General features: G+C 42.7%; 2 protein-coding genes across 14 annotated transcripts in view; one reads left to right on the forward strand and one right to left on the reverse strand.

Annotated features, from left to right (window-relative positions):
• Positions 1-25,036, reverse strand: part of TMEM116 (transmembrane protein 116) — a 155,152-nt gene that overhangs the window by 11,361 nt on the left and 118,755 nt on the right. Inside the window, exons 13-15 of the transcript XR_014069979.1 lie at positions 16,547-16,738; positions 11,097-11,291; positions 9,493-9,580 (exon numbers count right to left, since the gene is read on the reverse strand). The gene's annotated coding sequence lies outside the window, so the exon portion shown is untranslated. The remainder of the gene's footprint in view (positions 1-9,492; positions 9,581-11,096; positions 11,292-16,546; positions 16,739-25,036) is intronic.
• The window catches only part of MAPKAPK5 (MAPK activated protein kinase 5), a 29,169-nt gene continuing 14,088 nt past the window's right edge, over positions 9,956-25,036 (forward strand). For 4 of the 13 annotated variants that reach the window (XM_081546250.1, XM_081546252.1, XM_081546255.1 and 1 more), the window contains exons 1-7: positions 9,956-10,713; positions 15,791-15,864; positions 16,344-16,419; positions 17,215-17,312; positions 18,746-18,854; positions 20,301-20,390; positions 21,170-21,265. In XM_081546250.1, coding sequence (XP_081402376.1) covers positions 10,678-10,713; positions 15,791-15,864; positions 16,344-16,419; positions 17,215-17,312; positions 18,746-18,854; positions 20,301-20,390; positions 21,170-21,265 — 579 coding nt within the window. In that variant the 5' untranslated portion in view covers positions 9,956-10,677. Of the gene's footprint in view, positions 10,714-15,790; positions 15,865-16,343; positions 16,420-17,214; positions 17,313-18,745; positions 18,859-20,300; positions 20,391-21,169; positions 21,266-25,036 lie in introns of all 13 variants that reach the window. The other 9 variants (XM_081546251.1, XM_081546253.1, XM_081546257.1 and 6 more) reach the window with 6 other exon arrangements.

Genomic DNA, 25,036 nt, shown 5'->3' on the forward strand with positions numbered 1-25,036 from the left:
AAGACTCATTTGATTTCTCTGAGTAGCACTTCACAATTTTTGTCATATATGCATATACTTGTACTATTATTTTTTTCTTTAAATTGACTTTTATTTTATTTAGATAAAACTTTTGAAAAATAACTTATTTGCAGTACATAAAAAAGGACAGCATTTAACTGTCATAAATAGAAGACATGAAAAATGAAAGCAGAACAAATTACTAAATTTTAAACAATGAAATACAAGTAAACCTAATCTTTTAGATTGTTAGGTTTACTTGTATTCAACCTTTTAGATTATATATTATTTACATATGGGCTTCCCAGGTGGTGTTAGTGGTAAAGAACCCGTCTGCCAATGCAGGAGACATAAGAGATGCAGGTTCAATCCCTGGGTTGGGAAGTTCCCCTGGAGGAGGGCATGGCAACCCACTCTGGTATTCTGGCCTGGAGAATCCCATGGACAGAGGAGCCTGGCAGGCTGCAGTCCATAGGGTCACAAAGAGTTGGACGCGACTGAAGTGACTTAGGACAACACATATTTATATGTGTATTCAAAAACTCTTTACCATTCTATAGCTGAAATAGGTACATCTCATTGAGGTGACGATTTTATGACCAGTTGGCAGTAACAAGATGTTCCAGTTCATGTTGCTTCAAGGTGAAATGAGGTTCACCGCCAATAAAATGATTCTGTATTTTAGCTTTGATGATGAGCTGCAGCAGCAACAGTCCCATGACAAATGAGTGGCAAAAGGCAAAGCTTTGAGCTCACCCCACCCTCTGCCTCCTGTTCTTCCATCTTGGCAGTCTCCTAGGCATGAGGTGGTGCATGGTGGCATCAGGTCAGCTGAAACCTCTGTCCCTGTTCTCACAGCACCTGGGTCTACCCAGGGAGAGAGAGGGATTAAACATAGGGACTTAACAGGAAGAGGGTGTTCTGACAGTGCCAAGGCCCTGGCCTAACCTGGGCCTGATGGAAGAAAAGGTCATGCTCTTCACACTTACATACATCCATCATAAACAATTATTGGAAGGTTACTGAGTGCTAGGTACTGATGATGCAAAGATGAGTAACTAGACCTGTGAGACTCACTATCTCTAGAAGCTAAGGATATGGTGAGGGGAGACAGACTCTCAAAAGAGGTGATTATAATATGATGTAAGTGCCAGATACAATGAGAGAAATAAGGTAATGACATCAAGGAAGGACAAGAAGGGCCCCTGCTGACTGTAGGCAGGGAAGAAAGCTCCCTAGAAAGTACTCATGTACCTCTCTCAGGTAAAAGAAGCCCAAAGGTGAGCAGTGAAGGGCTATGAAAGTGATTCCACAGAGTCTTTAAGTAAGTGATTCCTACTATTTCAATGTTCCATTATCCCTATAGCATGACCCTCATCCTTGAGGTTTAATATGACTTCTAACATTCCAGCCATCACAACAACATCCAAGAAGCAAGATGGTTAAAGGACAAAGAAAGGTAGGCCACTTTTCCCTATAAGGCAACTTCCCAGAGGCTGCCCACAAAACTTCTATCTATATGTCCAGAGACATATAAATAGACTTGCCTCTTGAGAAATCTGTATGCAGGTCAGGAAGCAACAGTTAGAACTGGACATGGAACAACAGACTGGTTCCAAATAGGAAAAGGAGTACATCAAGGCTGTATATTGTCACCCTGCTTATTTAACTTATATGCAGAGTACATCATGAGAAACGCTGGGCTGGATGAAGCACAAGCTGGAATCAAGATTGCCGGGAGAAACATCAATAACCTCAGATATGTAGATGACACCACCCTTATGGCAGAAAGCGAAGAAGAACTAAAGAGCCTCTTGATGAAAGTGAAAGAGGAGAGTGAAAAAGTTGGCTTAAAGCTCAACGTTCAGAAAACTAAGATCATGGCATCCGGTCCCATCACTTCCTGGCAGATAGATGGGGAAACGGTGGAAACAGTGGCTGACTTTATTTTTCTGGGCTCCAAAATCACTGCAGATGGTGACTGCAGCCATGAAATTAGAAGATGCTTACTCCTTGGAAGGAAAGTTATGACCAGCCTAGACAGCATATTAAAAAGAAGAGACATTACTTTGCCAATGAAGGTTCCTCTAGTCAAAGGTATGGTTTTTCCAGTGGTCACGTATGGATGTGAGAGTTGGACTATAAAGAAAGCTGACAGCGGAAGAATTGATGCTTTTGAACTGTGGTGTTGGAGAAGACTCTTGAGAGTCCCTTGGACTGCAAGGAGATGCAACCAGTCCATCCTAAAGGTGATCAGTCCTGAGTGTTCATTGGAAGGACTGATGTTGAAGCTGAAACTCCAATACTTTGTCCACCTGATGTGAAAAGCTGACTCATTTGAAAAGACCCTGATTCTGGGAAAGATTGAAGGCAGGAGGAGAAGGGGACGACAGAGGATGAGATGGTTGGATGGCATCACTGACTCAATGGACATGAATTTGGGTAAACTCTGGGAGTTGGTGATGGACAGGGAGGCCTGACGTGCTACAGTCCATGGGGTCACAAAGAGTCGGACATGACTGAGCGACTGAACTGAACTGGACAAAGTTAATATACACGGCCTCATCCAGGTGCAAAGAAGGATAAGGAATTTTGTCTTTTTAGCTGGGAGTCAGTATGCCTATCTAAAACTAAAGTTCTTAATTCTAAAGAATAAAAGGAAAATGGATTTGGGAAGGCAAACAGCAATCTGTATCATGATGTGAAACAGCACCCTCAAAATTTAGGGTGATGACTTTCCTATGTCTAACCTTATCACCAACTTAATGCAAATCTCATGATATAGGTGAGAGTACTTCTGGGAAGATTTTCTATACACGGTATATTACTTAAGAAGATTTTACTTGCAAGTATCAGAAAACCAAGTTCAAGTCAGTGTGAAAAAAATACGATCTTCATATTCCAAAACCCTGAGATCTCGGCTCTGACCACGGCTTGATCCAGAAGTTCAAAAAAAGTTTCCATCTCTGCCAGGTGGGCTCCACGTTTAAACTGTACCCATTTTGGTTCTGGTGGGTCTGGATTCTTAGAAGAACAAACTGACTTCAAGAGCTCGCATCTCACACCAGGCAAGGTTCATGTCCACTGGCTAGGAGAAGGTCCGTGTTTGCTAGCCCCAGCAAAGACTCAGGTTCATGCTAACTGGTCCAGTGGGTGTGATATCCTGCCCTTCCCTCAACCAGTGGCCAGAGGGATAAAGATGTGATTCACTTCAACCTGAGTGGTAATGGTCCACCCTTGTAGCCCTGGAGGCCCTTCTAGTCCATTTGAGGCTGAGAATGAGGGATGGATCCCCAAAGAAAAGTGGTGCTCTTATCTGAAGGAGAGGACACAAGACACTGGAACTGCCAACATTTTAATACTCCAGTGCTGCTGAAAACCCTGTTGGGGTGAACTGGAGAAAACAGAGAAATGTAATGTTTCTTGCCCCCATCTCTGTGAATCAGACTCATGGTAAGAGAATCTGCTTCTTAAACTGCCAAATAATAAAAGAAATGTCAGCTATTAAGAAAATGTCTATAATGTTGATTCTGACATCCTAGACCCATTAATCTCCTTGTGCTTTTAGTGGCAGAAACCTAGTAGAACACTAGGTAGCTGTCTAGAAGCAAAAACAAAGTTCTCAGGTTATGAACAACCTAATCTCTCTGGGTTTTTAGATGTGTGTCAGTCACAGGAGTATTGGGTGTAAAGCTGGTGTTTCTGCCTTTGGCCTTGCCCAGTGCCCAAGAGGAAATGGCTGAATAAAGGACACAAGGAACTTCCTGCAGCCCTGAGAAGGGGACTCATGTGGGGTTTTCTAAGCTTAGGCGCCACCTTGTGGTTAGTAAGTACAACTACAGCGCTAACCTCTCCGAGATCTGACAGGATAGACCGAATAATCAGGCTGGTGTCTTGCAAAGATGGTGTTACAGGAGTAAATTTATTTACAAAACAGAAACGACTCACAGCAAACTTACCGTTTCTAAAGGGTAACAAGGACCTACAGTGTAGCACAGAGAATTGTATTCAATATCATGCAATAAACTATAATGGAAAAGAATCTGAAAAAGTATATCTATATAACTGAATCACTTTTCTGTATACCTGAAACTAACACAACATTGTAAATTAACTATTGTTGTTGTTCATTTGCTAAGTCATGTCCGACTCTTTGCGACCTAATGAACTGTAGCCCGCCAGGCTCCTCTGTCCATAGGGTTTTCCAGGCAAGAGTACTGGAGTGGGTTGCCATTTCCTACTCCAGGAGATCTTCCTGGATCAGGGATTGAACCCACATGTCTTGCATTGGCAGGCAGATTCTTTACCACTGAGCAATACTTCAATTTTAAAAATGGTTGAAACAAAACACAAGATGGCGTTACATGCAACATGATTGTATAGGGGCAACACCTAGTAGACAAATGCAGTGAATCAAGAGGTGAGGGTCACATGCCCAAAATAACAGAAAACAGGGCTCCAACAAAAACTTCTCCATGAACGTTCACAGCAGTACTATTCACAACAGCCCCAAAGTGGAAATAACCCGAATGTCTATTAACAGATGAATGAGTAAACAAAATGTGGTCCATTCACATAATGAAATTATTATTTAACCATAAAAAACTAACGAAGCACTGATACATGCTATTATATACATGAACCTCAAAAACATGATGCTATGTGAAAGAAGCTGGACATAAAAGGCCACATATTGTCTGATTCTATGTTTATGAAATGTTCAGAATAGGTAAATCCAAAGAGACAAAGCAGATGGGTCTCTGGTGGGAGCTAGGGAGAGAGGGAAAGTTGATGGATGAGAGATACGGGTTTCCCTTGGGGATGATGAATGTCTGTGAACTAGACAGAGATGGTACTTGCACAACACTGAGTACTAAATGCCACTGAACTGTTCGCTTTTAAACGGTCAGTTTTATGTTACATGAATTTTAATCTTAATTAAAAAAAATAAATTGCCTTATCTCTGGGGCTCCATTTCGTCACCGTCCCTCCAGTCATGTCCCGCTCTCATTCAGCTACTTCATGAAGAATAAAAGGTAACCAACAGTCATTGTTTTTATTAAACTTTTTCTGAAAATGAAATGAACATGGTAAAAGGATTTTTTTCCCCAGTGATATGCCCTCCTGGTTTCCAATCTTATGGCCCCAAGAAGAAATATTTACTGTGCATCTACTAAATGCCCCATGCTACTGGTCTGACAGCCACACTTTGAGAACCAAAACCCAGACCTCTATCTGCTAAGTTTGTTCAAGATAATTTAAGCTTTCTATAACACACTCGTCCAACTCTTTAGAACCTCTGCCCACTGCCTGGTTCCCAACCACTCCCACATTTTAGGGAGCTGTTATGATAGCACCCCTCTTTCAGGCACCAACATCTGTGTTAGTTAGCTATGCTGCATGACAAAGTGCCCCTAACTTTAGCGCTTTAAAAACATTTATTATCTCAGTTTCTGCGGGTTAGGAATTTGGACATAGCTTAGCTGGGTGCCTCTGGTACAGAGGGCTGCAATCAAGTTGTTGGCCAAGGCTGCAATCATCTCAAGGTTCAACTACGTGAGGATCCACGCTAAGCTCACTTACGTGATCCCTTGCCAGGCCTCAGGGCCTCACTGACAGCTGGTGAGACATGAGTTCCTCGACATGTGGGCCCCCCTATGGGCAACCGTAGTGGGCTGACTAGCATCCTCTCCCCTATTCCTGGTCACATGGAACCTCAGAATGTGGAAAGAAGGTCTCTGCAGATCCAATTAGTTAGGTTAAGATGAGGTCATACTAGGTTAGGGTGACCCCTCAATCCAATGACTGGTGTTCTCGGAAGAGGGAAGAACACAGAGGCACACAGAGAAGGTCATGTGAAGATCAGGGCAGAGATGAGAGGGATACACCTATAGCCCGAGGAAGGCCAAAGGACTGCCGGGAGCCACCAGCAGCTGGCAGAGACAGAAAGGACCCTTCCTCGAGTCTTCAGAGGGGGCAGGGCCCTTCTGACACCTGGATTTCAGACTTTGGGCCTGTAGGACTGTAGAGAATAAATTTCTGTTGTTTTAAGTCACCTAGTTTATGGTAATTTGCTATGGCAGCCCCAGAAAACTAATAAAGCTGCTCACATTTGAGCTGGCTTTCCTTGGAGCAAATGGGCAAGAGAATGGGAGAGCAAGAGAGGGGTACCCAGGAGGGAAGCCACAGCCTTTTTGTAATCTAATCTCAGACACGACAGCCCATCATTTGAAGTGAGTCCCTAGGTCAGCCCATGAGCACAGTGGGGGGATTACACAAGACCATGAATACCAAGAGGCAGGCATCTCTGAGGGTTATCTTAGGCTGTCTACCATGTTCCTTGATTTCTTCAACAAATATTTATCAAACACCTCTGTGGGCTGGGTGTTGACGATGGAACTAATAATGCAGATAAGATTGTTTCCCTTTTTGAGAGTACTTAATCTAATGGAGGAGAGGACCCTAAAGAAAAAAAAGTGGATATATAAATTAAAATTGTGGTAAGTACAAGGAAGTGAATTATGAGGTAATAGGAAAAATTGATTTAGACTGAACCAAGGGTCAGGCCTTGGTTGAGATGGTTGGATGGCATCACTGACTTGATGCACGTGAGTTTGAGCAAGCTCTAGGAGCTGGTGATGGACAGAAAAGCCTGGGGTGCGAACATGGGGTCGCAAAGAGTCGGACACAACTGAGCAACTGAACTGAACTGAAGGATCAGGCCTGGGGCTTCCCAGGTGGCTCAGTGGTAAAGCATCTGCCAGCCAGTGTAGGAGATGTGGGTTCAGTCCCTGGGTTGGGAAGATCCCCTGGAAAAGGGAATGGCAACTCATTCCAGTATTCTTGCCTGGGAAATCCCATGGACAGAGGAGCCTGGTGGGCTACAGTCCAAGTAGTTGCAAAGAATCGGGCACAACTAAGTGAGCACACAAACACACAACGGTTAGGCCCAGTCTTTCTGATGAATTAATATTTAGAATGTGGTTGAAGAACGTGTAGGAATTGGGCTCTGTGTGCTGGGTAGGGACAGTAAGTTTCTAGATAGAGGGACAGTATCTGCAGATGACAGACGTTGAGTTTAGCTGCAAGACTCAGAATGCATAAGGTTTGGACCTCATCTCTGCAGCACAGTGCCTGGCACAGAGAGGTACCTGATAAATTCTTACTGAAAGAACCAAAGAATCCAAGGCACCTTCTATTTCCTACCTGTTATAGATAATGTCAATCCAAGTCATTTCAAAATCTTCTCCCACAGTTCACTGTAGAATCACTTTCTTATTTGTGTGAGAGAGAAAAGGCAAAGCTGCTATAACAAAAAGCTGTAAATACATGAAAGCTCAACATAAGAGGGTTTTTTTTTCTTCTTCTCTCAGATAACAATCCTGAGAAGATGCTGAGGTCAACAGGGCAGAGATTCTCTTCCACCCAGGCATCTCCCATCTGAAAGTCTTCCCTTCTCCAGAACCTGGTCATCATCTTCCAGCTGGCAGAGTAAGTGAGAGCATCTGTCGACAGATTTTCCAGGCCGGGCCCGGATATGCGCACATCTCCTTCTGCTCACTTTCCACTGGGGGAGAGCATAGACACATGGCCACACCGACTTTATGGGGGGTGGGGGATGTCCTGTAGGTGTATGGCCAACAAAGAGGACAACTATGTCTGCACCGCAAAATGTATCCCATTATGTGTCTAATTCTCTGGTATATTCCTCAAGAACCTCAAATTAACCAGATAAAAAAGAACTCTAGATTTCTCACTCTCATCAAGTCTTTCATTCACCGAATGGCACAATCATCAATGCAAGTTGCGCAAGGCGGTCTCCTAAAAGTTATTCTTTTTTAAAGTATTTATTTTTATTGCTTTTATTTGGCTGCCCTGGGTCTTAGTTGCCACATGTGGGATCTAGTTCTCTGGCCAGGGACTGAACTCGGGCCCCCTGTATTGGGAGTTCAGGGTCTTAGCTACCGGACCACTAGGGAAGTCCTGAAAATTATTCTTGATTTGTTTCTTATTCTCATCTTCCACATGGAGTTCTGGAAGCCCTTTCAACTCCACCTCCAAAACATCATAAACCAATCTTTATGGCCACCATCTTAGTTCAAGCATCATAATAATCTGGGCTATTCCAACAGCCTCTTAATAACTGTCCACATCTCCACTTTCACTTGCCCATATTTAATTCTCCATACAGCACAGTCTTATCTTTAAAAACATAAATTTGATCAGATCCCTCTTTAGTTTAAAACCTTCCAGTGGCTTAGAATAAAATCCAAAGTTCTCACCATGACCCCTAAAGGTGTATATCAGCGGTCCCCAACCTTTTTGGCACCAGGAACTACTTTCTAGGAAGACAATTTTTCTACGGACCAGGGTAGGAGAGAGGGGATGGTTTTGGGATGATTCAAGCGCATTACATTTACTGCGCACTTTGTTTCTATTATTATTATATCAGCTCCACCTCAGATCAGGCATCAGATTCCAGAGGTTGGGGACGGCTGGTGTAGATGATACAACCCTTTTCACCTTTCCAACCTCATCCTTTACCACTCTCTCCTACTCTCCCTGCTCCAGCTACAGTGATCATGTTGCTTCTTGACCACATTTACCTAGCTTCTACTTTAAGACTTTTACAACTGCTGTTCCATCTGCCCAAGAAAGTGACCTGGATCTTCAATAGACAGTTTCTTCTCATTTATCAGAGGTCTCAGAATCAGGGTTGCCGCCTAGGAGACCTCTCTTGATCCTCTACTTGAAAAGTCCCCACACCCAGTTATTACTCTTAACTCAGCATTCTGTTTACTTTCTTAGTATTCACAAACCATGCTTTTCTTTCTTTACTTTCTGCTTCTCTCTCCAAAAAAAAAAAAAAGGATCTATGAGCAGGTACTGTGTCTTTTTTCTACTTTTTCCCCAGGGTCGAGTAGGCCTGGCACACAGCAGTGCTCGGTAAATAAGTGAACGAATGAAGAACCATCAAGAGGTGATTAACCAAATGCTCCTGCAAGGTTCTTTGATAGGCTGTTGGTATAGCCTGGCTTTTCCACCCACCTTCTCCACCTCTAACCCCCCTCCCCCTGGCCAGGAGAGGTTTGGCAGAAGAGCAGCCACATCTGGGGAGGCCCCCCTCTCTCCCACGAGCTATGGGAGCCTGAACTTGCTGGCTACTCCACTTTCCGAAAAGGAAAGATACCCAGCTAAATGCCGACATACCGAGGAAGAACGGAGCGAACGAGCCTTGGGGTCAGAGATCTGGGGGGCCCCTGCGGCAGAGCCCCCAGGCCGGCCCTCTGAGCTGTAGGCTGCTCCCTGCTGCCAGGGCCTGGGGGCTGCAGGGAGGGAAGGCCTGCACTCAGTTCAGCATTCGGTCCGCAGATGGGATGCTGACAGGCAAAGGCTTCAGCGTCCGGCTTTCATTGATTACTTGTTTTCTCGAGCCAGGCATTAAAAAAAAAAAAAAAGGTCACCTGTGTTGGTAGAGTAAGGAGCACAAACCTGCGTTCCAGTTCGGACTTGACACTTCTCAGCTGTCCGCAGCTGTGCGCAAATGAGTTCCGCTCTCTGACAGCCTCAGTTACCTCACCTGTTAACAGGGAACAAGAACACACTTAGCTCAAAGGGCCAAATGCCCACTTTATAAAGAGGAGAGAAACTAATGGAAGAGCCTCACGTAAAGGAAATGCACTGTATACATATAACTATTTTTGCTATTATTACATATATAACTCTTGTTACCGCCTGACCCCTCCCGGAGCCTCAGTTTCCGCGCCTTCATCACTAGTCGCTTATCCCCCGAACCTTCCATAGGGTGGTTCCCGCACCAGAAGCCGTGTCCGCGGCGCTGGGACAAACTAGTTTGTAGGGCCACCCGCAGGCTCTCGAGTCAGCTGGTGAGGGCCCGTAGCCCCGCCCCGCCGGCCCCCGATCCCCCTCACGTCATCAGCTCGGCGCCAGCGCTGCGGAGGGCCCGGGGGCCTGTCCTGGGTGTGGCGCCACCTTGGGGAGGCCTTGGCGGACGCCTGCAAGTCGACTGCTTGGTTCGGGGGCGGCTCGGAAACCCCAGCGGACTGCGGCGAGGGGCGCGTGGAGCCGTGGGGACACGAAGTCGGGCGACAGGAGGGGCGGCCCGGAGCTCAGGCGGGGCATAGCGCCGGCAGGCGGGCGGCCGGCCGGGCTGCCCGGCGCGGGTGTCCCGGCGATGTGTGGCGCTGAAGCGGCAGCGGGAGCAGCAGCAGCGGCGGCGGGCTCGGCCTCTGCTTCGCGGCGGTGCCGGCGGCGGAGGCGCAGGCGCAGGCTCCTCCTCAGGACCTGGCGAACCCGGGCCTAAGCGGCGGCCCCGCGAGGCCCCGACACAGCGCCCCTGATCGGGGCCTACCCCGCCTCGCCCTGCCCCGGGAGCCTGCCTCCCCGGCCGGGGATGAGGCCGGGAGGCGGCCGCGCGGGGCCCAGCACAAAGGCTTGTTCCCGGGGGCCGCTGCTGCCGCCGCCGCCAGCCTAGAGCCGCCTGCCGAAGCCGAGCCGGCGCCGGGGCCCTGGTCCCCGCTGGTCCCTGGGGGCGGCTGCTGCCCTTCTCCCCGAGACCAAGGGCCTCGAGCGGTGAGCCCCTTGTTCCCCCGGCTGCGGTGGGATCGGGCAGCTGCGCAGCCTCCGCTGCTCCCAGCCTTGAGGGCCCTGCGGAGCATGTCGGAGGAAAGCGATATGGAGAAAGCCATCAAGGTAAGTTGGGGGGAAATGCCTTCCCGCTTTGTCTCTTTGGCATTCCTCTCGGCTTCAGCCTCAGAAAGCGGAGAGAACTTTGAGAGATTCCAGCAACTCTGGGTTTCAGTTTTCCCTGGGTTCGGTGGACTGCGTTTTACAGCGCTGGGGGCAAAGGGTTTGTGGAAGGAGCGGGGGAGGGACGTCCGACTCCCTCCGACTTACCTGCTTAAAGCGGGGATGTGATTTTACTTCCCTAGAATGGAGGGTGAGTGGCGTGGAGATACTTGATGCGAGTAGCACGTAGGGGGCCCTGCTACTCTCTATTCGATCACTACCCAAGTACCATCAGAATTTGTTTTCAGGTGACCTGCTGCAACAGCACTTGGAGAGTTGGATCTTACCCATCGCTCCAGCTTTGTTTGAAATCTGCAGTTTCGGCAGGAGGTGCTTCACCTTACAAAACCTGCCCTTTGGCAAATAGGTTGTTTTCACTTTTCCGGGTGGTTCCTCCCCTCTTTCTGTGTCCTTTTCCTTCTTCTCCTGGGGAGCGTTGAGTTTACTTAGGAGGAGCTAATGGTGTCCTGTAACATACTGCTCTGTTAACCAAAAAAAAATCAAATATATGTGTTCCAAAGTGACCCAAATAAAATGACACCTTTTGAAAAAAAACCTGCTTTTTACTTTTTTTTTAAACAGGCAAACATTGAGGCATTGAGTCACTAGGCGTCAGAAAGTTACCATTCAGCTGTACTGAGGAAATTAAGTTTCTTATGTAAATTGAACACTGAAGCTTCAAGTTTGATATGTATTACTCACTTATTTTACAGTATTAAGTCAAATCTGTGCATTTAGGAATTTCATTTTCCCTTGAGGGATAGGCAACTTGGGGTTATTTTCCCCATCAAGACACAATCACTACTATCAATAACTAATTAAGAACTTCCACTTCTAACAGTTTTGGGGGTTACAAAGTTTATAGAAGTCATCAGTCATTTCAAAGAAAATTCACCTTTTAAAGGAAGCATCGATACAGAACACATACATTAAGAAAGATCAGATTTTAAATGATAGAATTAAAGGATCCAAAAGACTGCTTTGATAGATACATTTTTTTTCTTTTGGTTTGGGTTTCATTGGTACAGCATCATGAATTGCCCAAAGTTATATGATTGGGTTGTGAATCAAAATACATTTGGCAGGTTTTTAAATTCAACTCGCATTATTTGCTTTGTCCAAGGTGTTGTCTTGGGCACTTGTGGTGCAAAGCCAAGAGCCCTAGATGTCCCTCTTTCGTAGAGCTTCTATCTAGATGGTGGAGTTAGTTAATAAACATTGTCAGGTGATTATAATTAAAAGAATCAGTTGGATCCCTGGGTTGGGAGGATCTCCTGGAGGAGGAAATGGCAAGCCACTGCGGTATTCTTGCCTGGGAGATCTCATGGACAGAGGAGCCTAGTGGTCTACAGTTCATGGGGTCGTGAAAGAGTTGGACACAACTTAGTGACTGAGCACACATTAAAAAAGGTGGAGAGTGCTATAGGGCAGGCAGGGAAGGCCTTCCTGAGGAGGTGACATCTGTATCAAGCTTTGAAGGGAATGAGGGAGCAAACCTCCATTATCTTGGGGAAAAATATAGGCAGTGGGAACAGAAGATACAAAGGCCCTGAGGTCTTTGTCACAGCAGGTCTCCTGTGACCCAGCAGGGGGACTGGAATGCAGTGGGTCAGTGTAGATTATGTTGGAGCCAGGTAACCAGAAGTGAAAGTACATAGGGCCTTTAGCCATTGCAGGAGCTTTGGCTTGACCCTGAGTAGAAGGGGAAATCTGAGAGAGTTTTGAACAGAAGAGGTACATAGTTCTAGTGGGCAAATACATAAATGGGGAAGCAGTGTTACTTAGTGGTTATAGTAGTTTCTCCAGGTTGACTCATGAGTTGAAATCTCAGCCTGGCCATTCATTTAGCTGTGTCCTTGAATAAGTCACTTTACTTGTCCGTCACTTAGTTTTCTCATCCATAGAAAGAGGATAAAAAATCTCCCCAGCTCAGGGTTTTGGTTGTTGTTGTTTTTTTTTTTTTTGAGAATTTAATAAAAATGTGCTTATAATACCTAACATTTAGTAAGAACCCAATGGATATTAGCTCATAGCAGCTTAAGAATGGTTCACAAGGAACTGTATATAGTTTCCCTCAATTGGTCACTATTGTCCAACCTGATTTTCTACTTTTTTTTTTAGCTTTTCTTCTTGTACTTATTAGTAGATCACTGGTGAATCATCCTATTGAATGTGTTCAACCAATACAGATCAGTGAAGTTGAAAATATCTAACAACCAGTACTGAATAGAATATACTCCTTGGAAGCAAGCCAGCATCACATCAATTAAAACTTTTGGTCTGTGGTGTTGTCTTGTATTCACTGTTTTGCTTTTTTGAGGCTGTCCCTCATTTGGTGAGAACTGAGACCTCTAGAGTTCAGCTGGAAAAGCTATTTTCCTGGGTTTTCACTACAACATTTAAACTTTTGCTGCCTCGTGACCTGAGAATGGGCTGACTGGACTTTAAGATCTCATCCTATTACTCTTAAATATATTAGGACAAGGCCAGCTGGCTACAACCGTAGGCTCTGTCTTCTCAGTTCTGTCTCTCCTGCCACAGCCCACGACTTCACTACTCCCAGGTCACTTAGCTAAACCTGGATAATGAGCGTTTTGGGATTATGGGATTAGAGATTGCCTTGCATATTTGTTTTCTGTTGTATATGGCAGTTTTTAATATTTGATGAACTTAATAAAAATTCATTTCCGTAATTTTAAAAAATATTAAAAAAATTTCAGTTATAATTCACATATAAAGTTCACCCAAGATAAGTGTATAATTCAGTCATTTTTAGTAAACTTAGAGTTGTGCATCTGTCCTCACTATCCAGCTTTAGAATTTTTCCATCCACTCCCCACTTCCCTGAGAGTTCATTCTGCCTCACTGTGGTCAGCCTGTACACTGACTCCCCACCCCAGACAACTTTACTGATCTGTTTTGTGTCACTATTATTTTGTTTTCTCTAGAAATTCCAAATCATTGAAATTATATACATGTAGTCTTATGTATTTGACTTCTCATACTTTTGAGGTTCATCATGTTAGTGTATGCATTTGTAGGTCACTCCTTTTTATTCTTGAGTCTGTGGGCACTTGGATTGTTTCCAGTTTTTAGTTATTATAAATAAAATGATAAATAAAACTTGTCCATACAAATTTTTGTGTGAACATGTTTCATTTCTTCTGGGGAAATACCTAGGTGTGGAATTACTGGATAGTACAGTAACTTTTTAAGAAGCTGTAAAACTTTTCCAAAATGGAATTGTTCTAGGATCATTTGTTCAAAACATTATCTTTTCCTTGTTGAACCACCTTTGTTGATAATCAGTTGATCATAAGTGTATGAGTTTATTTTTTGGATTCTCTTTTTTTCATTCTTTTGGTTTTATTTTTTTTAATTCCCTCTTCTGTTTCATTGATCCATATGACTATCTGTGCCAGTGCCACACTGATGTGATTACTGAAGCTTTATAGTAATTCAAATTGAGTAGCATGAGAACCATCTTGGTTTTCCTATTTCAAAAGTAAGTTGGCTATTCAAGTTCTTTGTATTTCCAAATAAATTTTAGAATCAGCTTGTCAGTTTCTACCAAAAAAAATGTGTGTTGGGATTTTGATGGGGATCCCGTGAATCCCACATGCAGCAATGAAGATCAAAGATTCCGTGTGCCTCAGCTAAGACCCGCTGCAACTAAATAAGTGTTAAAGAAAAAAACTGGCAGCAGAAAGGTGTGGAGATGAAGACTATTCTCAGCTTGTTTTACACATTTACATATTCACTGAATAGAAGCTCTGTTTTCATCTCTGAATTTAGCCTGGTGTCTGGCACTTCCTAATTGCTCAGTGAGTTTGTGTTACATGGACAGATGTCCTGTTGCTATACCTGGGAGTCAGGATTCTGTTGCTAACTGTAGTCTTATCAGTTTTCATTGCAACAAAACAATTTGAAAGTCTCATGAGTTTTGGCCTAACTTCTCAAGGTCTACAGTTGGTTTCCAGTACTGCCCATGGAACCCTGAAAAATGAATTTTAGTTTACCACAGTTTAAATGTATGACTTCCTTGCCTAAAAACATGGCAACAGAAGCTCAGTATATAGTGTGTGTGTGCGTGCTCAATTGCTTCAGTCGTGGCGACTCCGCAACCCTATAGACTATAGCCTGCCATGCTCCTCTGTCCATGGGATTCTCTAGACAAGAATACTGGAGTGGGTTGCAATGACTTCCTCCAGGGGATCTTCCCAACCCAGGGATTGAAGTCGAATCTGCCTGCATCTCCTGCATTGCAGGCAGATTCTTTACCCACTGAGCCACCTGGGAAACCCCAGTAATTCCATAAAAACTTGAAGCTGTAGAGGCTTTTTATGGAACTATGGAAAGCTATTGGAATCTATTTTTAAAAAACTATAAAGAATATAGTTACACAATGTATGTATGTCTTTATGTTCAAAATAGCATTTGAAAACCAGATAAATGTACTATGATATTTACTGTTATTTTATTTGAACTTAGTAAGTTTCAGTTTATTCAGTTATTCCAATTTGATCAATTTGTTTAAGGATATAGGCCTCTGGCATAGCAGCATTTATAAGACCAGTCTTTCTAGAATCTCAGAAAATCCACTTGACCATTTGAGGAACTAAGTCCTTAGTAGTGAAACGTTTTGAAAAGGTATCTTCCACACTCAAGAAGAAAAAACGACAACCAAAACACCCCAAAACCAGCAACGAGGATTGACTCACATGGACCTTGCAGATGAGCTGAAGAATTTGTTTTCATCCCCAAGTTTTTTGCCTTCTCTTGTTGGAAAACAATGCCTAACCTAGTCATTTAGGTGAAATGTCTAATTACAGAGCCCTTCACAAAGCTCTACTTAGCTTCTTTCAGAAGGTTTCAATAAGATATTGAGCTGTTAAGGTCTTCTGTTGTCCCACCTCTGCTTAACTATTCAACTTTTTAATTGGAGAATCATTCTCTGCCTCGCCCCTTTTTATTTTAATAGGAAAGCTCCATTTTAGAAGAATACAATATCAACTGGACTCAGAAGCTGGGAGCTGGAATTAGTGGTCCAGTTAGGTAAGAGACCCATGTGCAGACCACAACAAGACTGTTGTAAAAAGGGCCATTCATAATACACATTAAGTTAGAAGTATTAGGTGTTGCAGATTTGTGAAATAGCCTTAATTTAACAAGTGGAGGTATTTATGATAGGCTTTTTCTCATCCACGTAGAAATATATTTAAGTGACATGGTCTGTGACAGGATCATTTAAAATGTTACCAGGGAGCCACTGTGTGAGTCGCTTGTCAACAGCAGAGGCCATTTTTTTCTTTCTTGACCAGCCTCATGTTGATTTCCCGTGTCTGAGGCCTGTGGAGGGTGGGTGAGATGCCTCTTTCTGCCTTTCCATCTGCTAGCCCTAGAGGCAGGTTTGTTCTGATGTGCCTGGATATATTTTTGATTAGAAGTACAGTTCTCAAAGAACAGCTTGTTAGATTAGTTTTTACGGTAACATAGATGATTTCTGATTGAATTTTTTTTTCTTCCAAATCTAGAGTCTGTGTGAAGAAATCAACCCAAGAACGGTTTGCACTGAAAATTCTTTTTGATCGTCCAAAAGCTAGAAATGAGGTATGAGCCTTTATTGCCTTGACTTGCCTAAATATTTGAAGTGCCTAAGAATTTATTCTTTTTACAAGTAAGGCAGCTTCCTAGAGAGAATACAGAGATGCACAAAGAATTTTATGTTCATACTTACCCTTTTTATGTTCATACTTTTTCCTATTCATGTTGTTGTTGTAAAGCAGTCCTTCATCCATCAATACCAAAAGCTGTGAGTAGAGTCTTGCTTCCTTTCAAACCACTTCTTTCTTGTTCTTTTTCAATTAATGTGATTCTTGTACTCTGAAGTAGTCAGGTTTACTTTAGCTTTTACTTATTGGAAAAGGTCCTAAAAGGGTGGAGATAGAATAGTATAAGGAAGGTTCTAGTGAATGGTATACTGAAAAGGTGCTGCAGAACTCGGAAGGTATGTTTCTGGTTTTTCAGTAATAGGCATTTGTTTAAAATTATTTGAATGTGGTGATGACATGTTAATTTTATGCAATGAAGGACTTATTCTTTTGCTTAGAGATATATGAGTAATTTCTGAAATAAGATGAATTTTTCATTTGGTAATAGGACAGCAGACAGTACGTCTGTTGGTGAGGCTTTTTTTTTTTTCCCATGGAAAGAGCATTAAGGAGGTAATCTGTATATGAAAATTTTTTTTTTTTAAATGTCACTCCAGATGATCAGGTTTTTTACGTAATAGGCTCATGCCCAGGCCCAGTGCGGTCAGTTTTGGTGAGGGTGTTGGGGGGAAGTTGGGAGAGAAAATGTTGGCCTCCCCTATGTACAGAAACATTTCCTCTGTTCTTCTTTAAGGTACGTCTGCACATGATGTGTGCCACACACCCAAATATAGTTCAAATTATTGAAGTGTTTGCTAACAGTGTACAGTTTCCTCACGAGTCCAGCCCCAGGTAAGACCACAAAGGGCCGTCACCACCTGCTCGCCTCTCCATGGGTAAGCAGGGGGGTCGGGGAGGTCTTCTCTTTTGTGCCTGCTTTCTCTCCCCTCCCCTCCCTTCCTTCTTTCTTTTGCTTTTCTCCTTCACTTTTTATTTTGGATATTTTCAAACATTTATAAAAGAATTATGTGCTGAATCCCCAAGCCCATCACTTATCCTCAGCATTTATTAACTCCTTGCCAGTATTGCTTCATCTGTACTTCGCCCACTCTCCTGTCCCTGCTACCCCCGATTATATGTGATTACTTTCTCTTTGGAAAAAGCGTGTCACGTGGAGTTTAAACAGATTCTATTTCAAATTAGAAAAGGGGACCAAATATTCTAGGCAATGTCTTGAAGCTGATATGGCAAAAGGCCTTTATTGCTTAGTCTGGCGTTCCTTTTAAAGGAAGAGATCAACGTCATTCCTTTAGCCTCCAAATGCTTGGAAAGCCCATCAAGTGTGACACCATTGGGTGTCATTCTAAATCTTTTCCAGGGAGTTCAATACCAAGGGGACTGAGGTGTAAACTGGTCATTCTAGCAGCGTGGTAGGTACCAAGGACAGGCATGCATAAAATATTTTGAGCTTATAAAGGAGGAAAGCTGCTGTCTGTAGGCTGGGGAGGTGAGGCATCTTAGCATGGTTGTTTTGGGGCTTGGACTTGAAGGAGATATGTAGGAGTTTTCCAGGTGGAAAAATATGAATTTGTAAAGAAAAATGGGAAATCAAATGATTATTTCTTAAAATTATGCTCTGTTGGTGAAAGCATTTGGATGAAAGGTGGAAGCATTTGTATCAAAGAATGGTAACCAAAATTCAGATTTTTTTTTTTGGACAACATAAGAATTTTTGCTTTTATTTAGTAGCTGTTTAACCCTATCTGACTGTCTTGCTGGGCATGCTGTGGGTCATATGGAAAACAAGTGGAGTAGGGGTGGAGAGTAGAGATGAGAACGGAGAGAATGTGCTGCATACACCACGCCCCCGTCTCCCCCCACCACACACACGAGAATAAATAACGAAGACAGCCCCCCCCACACCCACACGCACGCGTGCACACACACAAGAATAAATAACGAAGACAGTCCAACCTACACAAAGTCGTATTCTGTTTTTCAATACGCTTTCAGTGTAGCGTCCCTAAAATATATATACACGTATAGAATCTTCAAAAGGACCGGTGTCTTCAAAACTAATTCTTTTACTTTCTTTTAGCATCTTAGAAACCTTTAGGTCAGAGATAGTCCTTATTCATAGTGTCCAGCTGGTAGTGACAGGGGATCCAACTCAAAGGGGCTGGTAGGACTAGACTTAGGACACATTTTGTAGATGAAGTATCTAGGTTAGCTACTTGATGTTTCAGTTTTTTTTTAATGTAACAAAATCAAATGCTTTCAAACAGGGCTCGGCTCTTAATTGTAATGGAGATGATGGAAGGGGGAGAGCTATTTCACAGAATCAGCCAGCACCGGCACTTTACAGAGAAGCAAGCCAGCCAAGTAACAAAGCAGGCAAGTTGACCCCGGGTACCAATCAAACTGCCAACAGTGTTGGTTAACAAGCACAATTTCATTGGGGGGGAATAAAAGAAAGCTTGGAGAAAAGCTCTATTTGATCTCTCATTGCCTGCTTTGTTATGTAATTAGAAAAGATGCCTTGACAGGAGGAATGTGACCCCCTTTTCTGCTTTGGGGAGGGGGCTGTACTCTTCGGTGGTTGTTGATTGTTTGCTTATCATAAGATTTAAATAAACTCTGGAAGGAAGGTAATCTTAACTCCTTTTTAGATGGTAGATAATCTTTAGGCATGTAACTTCCAAGCCACTGTTATTTGACTTTGAGATAAAATGCTGCTGATACTACCTGAAAGACTGTGTGGTATGAAAACATGTTCTAAGACAATTGCATCTAAGATACTTTTTGCTCTTGAGTCAGTTTTCTCTCATCGGGTTTTAACAGTATTCTAAGGTCTTTGTAATTCTGGGGGTATTCCTGGTTATATGTTCTTTCTATTCTGACGTCACATTTTATTGCTAGAGGTATGGTCTATGTCACAAACAATACTAGGAATCCGACTGGAAATAACCTCATGAGGAGATGGAAAGCCAAACCCTCAAGGTTTCTCTTTAGGCCAAGCAAGCGAAGCAGAGAAGCATGACATATGGCCCAGGTGGTTCTTAAAGAAAAGTCCTTCCAAATTTTCTGTGAGCCTCAAGCATTTTTTGAGGCCTCCTTTCTGGTAGGGAAGAACTGCTCTTTGGAATGCCGAGACAATTCCATACAGAGTGTTAAAGATCAGGTGCAATCTGTTCTGTTTGATTTTAAACAATTATAGCTTGTGTTTTTCAAACATTAGGACTAAAGGATGAGCTCTGATAATCTGTAAAACCAGACTCCTTTAAAGCCACCAAAACAGGCAACATTTTCAACCAGTGGGATGAGCAGATTGGAGCATCAGGTGGAAACATCCATTCAGCTGCCTTCTGTTGTTCTTGAAGGCAGAACTTCAAGTCCAGCTCCCTGAAGAATGCAGGTCTCTCTTGAGCCAGGCATTAGTGCCACTGCCCTGCCAGGGGAAACGCAGGCCTGTGGAAGACTGCCTGGCCCAGTGTTTGCTCTGCAGTGCTCGTCACATCTCACATTAATGGAAGTGGAAGTATTCTGTTTTTCCCATTTAATATAGGATTTAACCATCAGCTGATTCTGACAAAGAATTATTTTCCTTTTGTATTTTTCTTTTTGTTGAACAAAATATAGGTTGCCATTAAATGAAGCTTACTTCATTTGTACTTCTTGGTATGTGAAGTCTTGCTTAATTTCTGCTGTAAAACTGAAATCTGACCACAGTCTTAATTGACTTAGTAAGGGTCGTTTTTTAACATCCTGAGTTTTCTAAGCCAGGGGAATTCAAGAATAATCTCTTGTAAGATACAGTTGCTCCATTATGTCCTTTTCCAGATAGCTTTGGCTCTACAGCACTGTCACTTGTTAAACATCGCCCACAGAGACCTCAAGCCTGAAAATCTGCTCTTCAAGGATAACTCTTTGGTGAGATGACTTGCTTTTCTGTATTTCAGTGTTGCTACTCCCAACGTAGTTCAGGAATGGTGCATAGGTGTGTTGGTGTGTATATGTTTGGAGTGCTCTGAATCCATGTTGAAGAACCTTTAGGCCAGAGTGCTTCCGGCAGCTTACTTTCCCCATCTGTTCCCTTGCTAGAGGCTCAAGAGAAATTTTACCATACTCCTGGTAGTGATCATTTTGGCTGATACTGATACATGTTTGTACAGAAGGACTTAAGATTTAGGATATCATTTGGAAGAACTTTGGGAAGGGGCAGGAATCTTTATGCTGTTATATGTTACCTTGAAACTTAATGGTTTTGTTTACTGTTAACCCCGATAAGGTGTGTTTTCCTCTCCAGCCCCAACCCATGCCCCATGCACTATGTCCTACCAGATTACAGATTACTGACTCTGGCTATCATGAAGCTGACGTTAAGGGTGAAGCAGCACCCTAGACTGATGAGAGATGATGCACAATAGACAGAATCAGGGCACATGCGACTAATATCTTGGTTTGAGTGCTGCCTTTGCAAGTTATGAAACAGGGAAAACTGTGAGTGGACAGAAATCTCTCATTTGTGTTTTACTAAGAATAGCTCCTCAACATGAATCTTTGTGTCCAGACATGCGGACATGCTACTCGTAGGTTCCAGTCCTAACCAGAAACTCATGAGAGCTCAAAGCGACGTGTCTTATACCTGGATTTTCCTTTAATGTTTTCTGAGAACTCCGGGGCAGTGACTCCCATTTGTTTGATTTCAGGATGCCCCAGTGAAGTTGTGTGACTTTGGATTTGCCAAAATTGACCAAGGTGACTTGATGACGCCTCAGTTTACCCCATATTATGTAGCACCTCAGGTAAGCTTGTGCTGTTTCTTCCATAGGGTGTATCACCAGGCTGCCTGTAGACTCATATTTCTTCCATTCTGCAGCATGAACAGGCATATATTACAAATGGAAAGGGGAGAACTCAGCTTTAGAATCCCATAGGTTGCTTAATTTGGTATAGGCATTTTATTCTTTTAACAGCAACCTTATTGAGGTATGATCAGTATACTGTAAAAATACTTCTACCTTAAGTGTAGTTTGATGAGTTTTGACAGATGGATACTTCTGCATGGAAATTGCCAAAATCCAGATGTAAAACAGTTCTATCACTTCAAAAACCGTCTTGTGTGCCTTTGCAGTCATTCTGCTCCCAATTTAATCCCCTTAATTAAAACCACTGATGTACTTTCTGTCATTATTGGTTAGTTTTGCCTGTTGTAGAATTTCATTAGAATGGAATTCCTGTACCTTTTGTGTTTCACTTCTTCAACTCCGCATGTTTTTGAGATTCATCTATATTGCTGTGTGTATCAGTAATTAGTTCCTTTTTATTGCTGAGTAGTATTCCATCATATGACTAAGCCACATTTGTTTCATCTGTTCATTGAGTGGTGACCATTTAGGGTTGTCTCCTGTTTTTTACTCTTACGAATAAAGCTGCTGGGAACGTTCATTTACAGGTTTTGGGAGACATGCCCCTCCCCTTTAGGTAAAATCTTTTTCAAAATGGTTGTGCAATTTCTTATCTCTAACTCAAGTTTGTTAATATTTATAATCTTAGTCATTCTAGTAGGTAGTGTTATTTCGTTATGGATTTAATTACAGCATTTTCCTCGTGGCTACTGTTGTTGAATATTTTTTCATGTGTCTATTGGCTATTCTGTTGTGAAATATGAGTACAACATTCTGTTTTGAAGTATGGTACAAATCTTTTGACCTTTTTGTGATTAGTTTTTATTTTCTCTAGATTTATATATAGAAGTAGCACATCGTATGTTTTCTTGCAGGGGGGGCAGTTTCTTTTACTCAGCAAAATTATGTTTATTTACCTATGTTATTCATATATCAATAGTTCTTTCATTTTACTGCTGGTAAGGATTCCATGATGTGGATATACCATGGTTTGTTTATCTACTCATCTATTGGTGGGTTGTTTTCAACTTTTGGCTGTTAAAAATAAGCCTGCTTATAAACATTTGTGCACAAGTTTTTGTATGGACACTTTATTTCCTTTTCTCTTTGGTAAATATCTAGAGTGGAATAGCTCTATCATATGGTAGATGTGTTTAACTTATTTAGAAATTGCCAAGTTGTTTTCAGAAGTGGTCGTTCAATATTACAATCCCAATCAGAAAGTTTCAGGGCTATCCACATTCTTACTGGCATTTGGCATGGACAGTCTTTAATTTTAGCCATTTAAGTGACTTTGTAGAGGTATTTCACTGTAGTTTCAATTTGCTTTTCCCTCCTAGATCAAATCCCTTATGAGTATACAGTAGAAGTGACAAATAGATTTAAGGGACTAGATCTGATAGAGTGCCTGATGAACTATGGACAGAGGTTCGTGACATTGTACAGAAGACAGGGATCAAGACAATCCCCATGGAAAAGAAATGCAAAAAAGCAAAATGGCTGTCTTAGGAGGCCTTACAGATAGCTGGGAAGAGAAGAGAAGCGAAAAGCAAAGGAGAAAAGGAAAGATATTCCCATCTGAATGCAGAGTTCCAAAGAATCGCAAGGAGAGATAAGAAAGCCTTCCTCAGCGATCAGTGCAAAGAAATAGAGGAAAACAACGGATTGGGAAAGACTAGAGATCTCTTCAAGAAAATTAGAGATACCAAAGGAACATTTCATGCAAAGATAGGCTCGATAAAGGACAGAAATGGTATGGACCTAACAGAAGCAGAAGATATTAAGAAGAGGTGGCAAGAATACACAGAAGACCTGCACAAAAAAGATCTTCATGACCCAGATAATCACGATGCTGTGATCACTCACGTAGAGCCAGACATCCTGGAATGTGAAGTCAAGTGGGCCTTAGAAAGCATCACTATGAACCAAGCTAGTGGAGGTGATGGAATTCCAGTTGAGCTATTTCAAATCCTGAAAGATGATGCTGTGAAAGTGCTGCACTCAATATGCCAGCAAATTTGGAAAACTCAGCAGTGGCCACAGGAATGGAAAAGATCAGTTTTCGTTCCACTCCCAAAGAAAGGCAATGCCAAAGAATGCTCAAACTACTGCACAATTGCACTCATCTCACATGCTAGTAAAGTAATGCTCAAAATTCTCCAAGCCAGGCTTCAGCAATACGTGAACCGTGAACTTCCAGATGTTCAAGCTGGTTTTAGAAAAGGCAGAGGAACCAGAGATCAAATTGCCAATATCTGTTGGATCATCGAAAAAGCAAGAGAATTCCAGAAAAACATCTATTTCTGCTTTATTGACTATGCCAAAGCCTTTGACTGTGTGGATCACAATAAACTGGAAAATTCTGAAAGAGATGGGAATACCAGACCAACCGACCTGCCTCTTGAGAAACCTGTATGCAGGTCAGGAAGCAATAGTTAGAACTGGACATGGAACAACAGACTGGTTCCAAATAGGAAAAGGAGTACATCAAGGCTGTGTATTGTCACCCTGCTTATTTAACTTATATGCAGGGTACATCATGAGAAACGCTGGGCTGGAAGAAACACAAGCTGGAATCAGGATTGCTGGGAGAAATATCAATAACCTCAGATATGCGGATGACACCACCCTTATGGCAGAAAGTGAAGAACTAAAGAGCCTCTTGATGAAAGTGAAAGAGGAGAGTGAAAAAGTTTGCTTAAAGCTCAACGTTCAGAAAACTAAGATGGCATCTGGTCCCATCACTTCATGGGAAGTAGATGGGGAAACAGTGGAAACAGCATCAGACTTTATTTTTGGGGGCTCCAAAATCACTGCTGATGGTGATTGCAGCCATGAAATTAAAAGACGCTTACTCCTTGGAAGGAAGGTTATGGCCAACCTAGATAGCATATTTAAAAGCAGAGACATTACTTTGCCAACAAAAGTACGTCTAGTCAAGGCTATGGTTTTTCCAGTGGTCATGTATAGATGTGAGAGTTGGACGGTGAAGAAAGCTGAGCACTGCAGAATTGATGCTTTTGAACTGTGGTGTGGAGACGACTCCTGAGAGTCCCTTGGACTGCAAGGAGATCCAATCAATCCATCCTAAAGGAGATCAATCCTGGGTATTCATTGGAAGGACTGATGTTGAAGCTGAAACTCCAATCCTTTGGCCACCTCATGCGAAGAGTTGACTCGTTGGAAAGACCCTAATGCTGGGTAGGATTGGGGGCAGGAGGAGAAGGGGACTACAGAGGATGAGATGGTTGGATGGCATCACTGACTCGATGGACATGGGTTTGGGTAGACTCCGGGAGTTGGTGATGGACAGAGAGGCCTGGCGTGCTGCAATTCATGGGGTCGCAAAGAGTCGGACACAACTGAGCAACTGAACTGAACTGAATAGCTAATGATGTTGAGCATCTATTGTAGTTCTCTGCTGTCTGTATATTTTCTTCGAAGTATATGTTCAGATCTTTTCCCCATATTTTAAATTGGATTGTTTGTTTTCTTGCTGAATTTGAGAGCTTTTTAAAAAATATGTTTTGGATATAAGTCCTTTATCAGATACATGCTTTGGAAAGATTTTCTTCCAGTCTGTGGCTTTTTTTTTAAATTGAAGTATAGTTGATTTACAATGTTTCAGGTATATAGCAAAGTGATTCAGTTATACACATACACACATAT

The sequence above is a fragment of the Giraffa tippelskirchi genome, chromosome 11, assembly GCF_054371585.1.
Source record: "Giraffa tippelskirchi isolate mGirTip1 chromosome 11, T2T-mGirTip1v1.2.pri, whole genome shotgun sequence".
NCBI classification, from domain to species: Eukaryota; Metazoa; Chordata; class Mammalia; order Artiodactyla; family Giraffidae; genus Giraffa; species Giraffa tippelskirchi.